Raw genomic sequence first — 7,575 nt, 5'->3', positions numbered from 1 at the left:
AGAGATCGTTTCCACACCGAGTCTATTTTTGCTGCGCTGCAAGCGCTGAATTAAAGTAACAGTAAAGTGAATTAAAGTAAAGTGTTTTCAGTAAATACAAACATGGATTGACATGAAAATGTAGTAATAATTACACCATAAATACATATTAAAGTCTACTGTGTTTCATAGTTTTTATATTTATTGTGTTTAAACATGTCTGTGAAAGATTATATTACTGTACTGTGTAAAAAAAAGAATTACAATCCTGAAAAAACATTTCAGTGACAATGTTTGGATTTGAAATCAAAATAATGGATAAATGTTGTGTTTGTGGTAAACAGCCACGGATCAGTAGCGGACTCCTGTGTGAAAGCTGCTTCTCCTCTCACAAGAGTCACCTAAGAGGGGAATTACCCCCATTTTCAAAAATGAAATTCAGGCCCTGAATAAATGTCTAAAAATCCTGATTGGAGTATCACTATAAATAGTTATAAATGATAAAAAGAAGGCTTTAAAAAGATCAGTATCGGCAGATATTGCTTTCTGTGATCGGCGATCAGCCTCAAAACTCCTGATCGGAGCACCCCTACTGGATATGTGGATTTTCTGTGCGAGGGCACCCTCTGGCATCCAGTATGAATGAAACAGACATCATGTGTTTATGGCCAATCCATTATTTTTTGGGGAATTTTTATTTATTTATTTTTTTTAATAAGTATCGGTTCAGGCACCGGAACCGTTTTAGAAGTATCGATTTGGCACTCGATTTCGGTATCGAGAAAAAAATAAAAACATACCCAACAGGAACAATCATGATCTTTTTTACACAAGATGGATTTTATTAAATGCGTCCCTGCGTGAGCTCCATAACTTCATTGTGTAATGACTACATGTGCTACTACTGTGACAGAGCTGACAGATTTTTTTTTAACTTTGTAAAAACTGAAGCAGGGTGTATGTAATCTCATGTTAATTTTTCGAGCAGTTTCTAAATTTAGTCTCAGTCCTGTGTTAAATGTCCTTTTTTTTAATCATATTTAGTCAACCTATCCTTTTTTTTTTTTTTTTTTTGATCAAGTTTTAGTTGTCTAAAAGTCTGGGAATTTTAGTCCAGATTTGAAAACTTGTGGTTAAATTTATAATCACAATTATTTGCTCAAAACTATAATTCAATTTTGTTGTCATTTGAGAAATGTCATCAGAATTAATTGCAATTTCACCAATAACCACAAATAAAGGAGCAGTCGTGGCCTAATGGTTAGAGTCTGACTTGGGTTCGAGTCTCAGGTTTGGCAGGGATTGTACAGTTCGCCAGTCAGAAGGTTTGATGGCAGATTAGCACAGCAAACAGCGCAAACATCCGTGTGAAGGAACACAGACTGGCTCTATTATAATTTAATCTGAGCAACACATCTCAGTGGAGATCACAAAACTCCAAATTACATTTAAACTCTTGACATCTAGAAACCCATGGAGGTCTATATTTTTCTCCTCTATTTTATAAACTACATTTTAGTCTCCTCTTTTTCATTAATGATATTGCATGTTGATATAGTCATAGTTTGTGTTTATTGATTGTCTCATCTTTGTCTAGTCTTAGTCATGCAAAAAGTTACAAATATTTTTCATCACAGTTCTTGTTAAAGAAATGAACACTAGTGCGCTGTAACAGCACTATTATAGAGTATATTCCTTAATTACCTGAGATTCACACATAGTTTCCGGCTTGTATCCTGGAACAGCTCTGGGAGGTTCCTTCACCCAGGCTTTACTGGGAATCTTTGCTTTTCCCATCAAGTTTAAAGGGATGCTGTTTTCTGGGATGACATTCAGCAAAAGGGTCGACACCACCTTGAAAAGGCAGCAAAAATTTGGTATTTATGTTCAACTTTTGTTTTGTTTTTGGGCATCTGGAAGGTATCTGTAAGAATGCAATCGGGGTACACTGCAGGCTGAACTCATGCATAAACATATCTGATGACAATACAGATCGCACACGCATTAAGATAACTAGATTACCTGCTTTCCTGTCCAGAGAGGCAAGGGTTTAAAGAGAGCGGGAGGCAGGAGCTTCACTCTGCCGATCTTGTCCGTCAGGCCTCTGTAGACTAGTGCAGTGTACTGATCCCGTGTGAAAAAACAGCCACGGATGGTCATGCTGGCGCCAGACACCATGTGGTCCTGAATCAGGCCGGCCAATGGCTTCCCATCCTACAGAAGGAGCAGAGACCAGTGAAGTGTTTTCCAAAATGAAAGACAATTCATATTTAAGTTGTTTCATTTTTCTAGATGAAGACTCACTTTAGGCACTAAGTACTGCTGGTCTGTGCTCACTAGCGTGTAGGCCTCAGCTCTGCCCAGCTCACTCTGAGGGAAGTGAGCGTTCATCTCGTCACCATCAAAGTCAGCGTTGTAGGCCTTACAGTTGGCATAATGTAGTCTGAGCACTTTCTCTCCGGGCAGGATGCGAGCACAGTGGGCCTGAATTGATGGTCTGTGGAGAGTGGGCTGACGGTTTAACAGCAGCACATCCCCATTAATGATGTGCCGATTTACCTGCAAAAGAGAAGCAATTGTCAATGGACTGAATCAACAAATAATACAAAATGTTAATGTTGACTTTGCATTTATGGTACACTTGATTCAAAACTACTATATTAATATTTTCAGTGTATTTACAGTAGAATGTGAAGCAGATAGGAGCTGTGTAATATGTTGACTATGCATCGTAACTGTTGTTTCAACAATGTGAAAGCTGATATTATGATGTCACTCACTTCACAAAAACCAAACACAAACTGATAGTGCAGGCGTTCAATGCGTGGTGTAGCCTAATAAAATATAGTAAGGATGACCCCTAAAAAAAAAAACCTATGTATGTGATGTTTTTTTTTATTTTTATATTTCTACAAAATACATACCTTTCAATACAGGTAATCAATATCACACAAGCAAGTGTGCTGTTTTCCCAAATAGCAGCATACTTGCAAATGTGATACTGATTTTACACAACAGTTCAGTAATAAGCAACAAGTTAATATTTAGACAAAATTTTGTCCATATTGTCTGTTTTTGCTCTATTTCACCAACACAAACAGTTCCAATCCACAGCAGAACTGTTGTGTAACACACATTTCATTCCTGTATCAATCATCATTTTTTAACAAATCAATCATTCAGCCATCATTGCTTTATTCCTGAATGAATCAGTCTGAACAAATTGGGTGAATAATTGACTCAATGACTCACTGCCACCAACAGTGACAGTTTTAGTTTTATATTTAAAGTATAATTTCATTCAAAATCATTTCATATTTTAAATATTCAAAATATTATTTTTAAAACAAATCTCATAGCATGATTTATGCAATTGTAATTGGCTAATTGCAATGTAAATACATTTACACTTTGTCTGATTATTCTAATTGAATTTTGATTAAATGTAAGAAGGTGACAAACACTGATGCATACATCTAATATGGTTAGAAAAAAACTGATCTTATAAAAGTAAACTGTCCCAGGAAATCAATTTAAGGTGCAAAATATCACCCCTTACTGAAAAAATCACTGCTATGAACTAACTGCTGCACTGAATATGAAGAATATGAAAAACTTTGCGAGTTGGCTATCCGACATCGAGGTATCATTTTTGTCAATATTACACACCCCTAGAAGCAACATTCAATTATTAATATAGGATAAAACTGATCTTAATAGTGTGCGTAGACTAGCTATCTAACAGTATGGCTCATGAAACCAGATGTTATAATATTATACAAAATCTACCCAAATAGCAGTGCATCTTTGTCAAGATAACTGACTCACAATCTTCATGGGTATCCTGTGCTGGCCGGTGCTGGGGGTCAGGAGCTGTTTGGCCACGGCTTCTCTCTGGGTCAGGTTGCTGCTACTGAGGATGGTTCGGGACCCGTCTTCATTAATGACCATGGAGGCTCCAGGGTGGATGCTGGGTCCATTCAGCACTGCCTGCCGGAGTTCCTTCACGTTCCAGGGTGTCACCGGCTGTGGGTACGTCAACTTGGTAGCAAAAACCTAGAGGAACCATATCAAACGACTTTCAAAAACACCAAAATCAGTATTAAACACTTTTGTACAATGGCTGCTAAACTGGATATTTCACTGCTAACAATGAAAACATATGAACGCTACTTTCATGCCTCTCGTATAACTCTGAAATTGCTCTCTTTCCATATCAAAGCAAGTACAGAGAGAGTTACTACAGCTACTGGACTTTAGTATGTATTTTTTGGTGAATATGTCATGTCCATGTATTTCTTTATTTGATAAGTAGCTGTTCAATAAGCAGAATAACGAACAGTCAGCCCAAACACTATCAAAAACGCTATCAAAAGGTAAAATCCAGTCTCACCATTGGTATTCCAATCTCATTGGTTCCGATGTACATATCAGGACAAATGACTGAGCGTGCAGCGTAATCCACACGCTTTCCCATCATGTGTTTCCTGAACAAACCCTCTTTCTTCTCCAAGAGCTGAGAGACACATTCGAAAGAGACAAACACTTCAAAACATTATTTCCCACCTATTTTAGTTCATAATGGATTCTGACCTTGAGATCTGTCACAGTCTGACCTGACGGATGCCTGGGAACTTCTCAGTCATCAGTTTGTCCATGTCGCTGTCAAACACGATGTTGACGTGACTCTGCAGGCGGACCCACATGTTATAGAGCTTGTCTGTGAGAGTCAGCCCTTGGATTCCCGTTAAGAAGGTCTGATCTTTCTGACTGATCTCTGTAGATTCACTGGACTGAAGAAATGACAGATCATGAACACACATGGCACTTCTCATAAGAGAGGTGCAAATAAATGGATGGATTTGAAATGGAAGGAAATCGCAACTGATTTACTATCATTAAAAATATACACATATAACTGCTGAAATTAAATCAACAAAACACAATATTTCCTCAAAATTAACTGAAAGTAGATTTATGATCGTAAAACGATTTATAATGTACTTCCTCAAAATGCACATGATTTTATGGATTTCCCCTGTTAAACACAGAAACATTCAATAAAATGTATACTTTAGGGAGTAACATTTTTTGGACCCTGTCTACAACTTGGGAAGTTGAAATAAATGGTCAAATTGTCTTAGTTTTTATAAATTGGTTTGTGTTGACTGTATTTGTCATTCAACCTTGGTACCAAAGTTATTGACAGAATTATGCATATATTATTTGCATTCATTTATGGAAAATTTTACCATATAATTTTTCTACAAACCAACATTTAGTCCAAACTACTCCCTACTGAGTAACAGCTCAATTTGGGGTAAATTTGCAATCCTGTTACCCATTCTTTTTTTTTCACATTTTAATGAATTTCTACATTTAATTAACATCTATGTGACAAATTAATAGGGTGCAACCATTCTATAAAAATAATATTAAAAAAAGCTCACAATGTTATATGAGTTTCAAGCCTTATATGCTTCATGGAAACTACCACATACATAAAGAAAGATTCATGCAACAAATTAAATAACTCCGATTCAAAGTGATAACAATAAATTTAGCGTATTATTGTATTTAGTTTGTTAACATAAATTCTTCCCACCTGCTCCATCTCTGTCTGTGTGTCTTCAGTAGCGTTGGTCTTCTCATCAGCGATTAGTGCAAGCAGTTTCTGAATGATGAAATTATCCTTTAACACGGCCTGGAGGTTCACGGTCTGTCCGTTGGTGAACATCTGGTCTCCCAAACGATTAACAGGCCTGTACCTGTACACCACACACACACAACTCATTCAGTCAAAAATCTCTCTGTAAAAACAGGAAACTACATAATCATCTCAGAGTGATGTCGAACAGGTTGTTGTGTACAGGACATTGTACATACAGTGATAAACTTACCTGCATGGAGGAACAACAAGCAACTCCAAAAAGAAAACTTCAGGACTGAAGCCTTTCTCTGAGTTGTTCATGTCAAACCCTGAGAACAGATGCTTCAGGAAGAAACCTAGAGAATCAAAATGATACATTCAAAAAACCTTTTGTTTGCATTACGAAACCTAGAAAGAAAATGGGAATTAAACTCAACCAATCTTACCTTCTTTCTCCCAGAGTTTGATGACGTGTTCGCGTAGCAAACTTGGTGTCAAGAATCCACGTTTGGTAATCAGTGAATCATCTGGAAGCAAACACAAATGTGTATACTCGAGTGTAGATACTCGCAAACCGTAAACCCACTGTAGATCTGCATTTAAACTGCTAAAATACAGGATTACATTTAATACAGTTTCTTTCTTTCATTGACTGCATACATTTTAAATATTTTAAAATCATTTCGAAGTTTTTAACATATTGTCACTGATCGCATTTATTTAGAAAATGTTATTTTCAAAATAATGGCAAAATACGCTATCCAGTATAGAGTTTGTTATACTATAAATTTACTGATGAAATCCTTTATTATCAGGCATTATTACTCCATTCAAGTCCTCACCCATAAAGAATACAACTATAAAACTTTTTTTTTTTTACATTATTTTCTGCATTATATTCAGTTTATCGCATGCACTGATGTTCTCGAAGTGATAACATGCTCTTATGTGGTAAGAAGAAACCCAAAACACTTTATAATCTGCATCTATTCACCTCCGACACATTGATACAGTAATGGTGGTTTGATGTTGAATGATCACCAAACAGCAAAGTACGGTCTTATTTAAACTGTGACCCTGGACCACAAAACCAGACTTAAGTGTCAATTTTTCGAAAGTGAGATTTATGCATCAAAGCTGAATAAATAAGCTTTCCATTGATGTATGGTTTGTTATGATAGGACAATATTTGGCTGAGATAAAACTATTTTAAAATCTGGAATCTGAGGGTACAAAAAAATCTAATATTGAGAAAATCGCCTTTAAAGTTATCCAAATAAAGTCCTTAGCAATGCATATTACTAATCAAAACTGAAGTTTTGATATATTTACGGTAGGAAATTTACAAAATATCTTCATGGAACTTGAACTTTACTTGATATCCTAATGATTTTTGCCCCAGCGACTTAAAGCGTTAGTTCACCCAAAAATGAAAATTAGGCTGCGTTTTACTCACCCCCGAGGCATCCTAGGTGTATATGACTTTCTTCTTTCAGACGAATCCAGTCGGAATTATATTAAAAATTGTCTTTGATCTTTCAAGCTGTTTAATGCCACTCAGCGGGTGTTGCATTGCTTCAGTCCAAAAGAACTTAAATAAAAATCGCCCATCCATAAAAACAAGTCTCTCACACGGCTCCGGGGGGGGGGCGTGAATGAAGGCCTTCTGTAGCGAATCGATGCGTTTTTGTAAGAAAAATATCCATATTCAAAACGTAATAATCACTTTAGAATCAGAATCAGAATGAGCTTTATGAATGAATGAATGATGCATTTATATACCGCTTTATTGTGTATTGTTGTACACCCAAAGCGCTTTACAATAATGTGGGGGGGTCTCTCCTCAACCACCACCAGTGTGCAGCATCCACTTTATTGCCAGGTATGTTTTCACATACGAGGAATTTGTTTTCATGACAGAAGCTTCCGCAGTGCAACAGAATGAC

General features: G+C 36.5%; 1 protein-coding gene across 1 annotated transcript in view; it reads right to left on the bottom strand.

The window, feature by feature from the left end:
• LOC107667450 (DNA-directed RNA polymerase I subunit RPA1-like) overlaps positions 1-7,575 on the bottom strand; it is a 31,555-nt gene that overhangs the window by 19,887 nt on the left and 4,093 nt on the right. Inside the window, exons 7-15 of the mRNA XM_016459118.1 lie at positions 6,076-6,156; positions 5,880-5,985; positions 5,585-5,747; positions 4,596-4,772; positions 4,373-4,495; positions 3,808-4,035; positions 2,284-2,538; positions 2,002-2,193; positions 1,684-1,833 (exon numbers count right to left, since the gene is read on the bottom strand). Coding sequence (XP_016314604.1) covers positions 1,684-1,833; positions 2,002-2,193; positions 2,284-2,538; positions 3,808-4,035; positions 4,373-4,495; positions 4,596-4,772; positions 5,585-5,747; positions 5,880-5,985; positions 6,076-6,156 — 1,475 coding nt within the window. The remainder of the gene's footprint in view (positions 1-1,683; positions 1,834-2,001; positions 2,194-2,283; positions 2,539-3,807; positions 4,036-4,372; positions 4,496-4,595; positions 4,773-5,584; positions 5,748-5,879; positions 5,986-6,075; positions 6,157-7,575) is intronic.

Source organism: Sinocyclocheilus anshuiensis, unplaced genomic scaffold (genome assembly GCF_001515605.1).
Source record: "Sinocyclocheilus anshuiensis isolate Anshui unplaced genomic scaffold, SAMN03320099.WGS_v1.1 scaffold1547, whole genome shotgun sequence".
In the NCBI taxonomy this organism is placed as follows: Eukaryota; Metazoa; Chordata; class Actinopteri; order Cypriniformes; family Cyprinidae; genus Sinocyclocheilus; species Sinocyclocheilus anshuiensis.
Note: the sequence above shows the minus strand (reverse complement) of the source record. Positions and strands in the feature narration are given on the sequence as shown.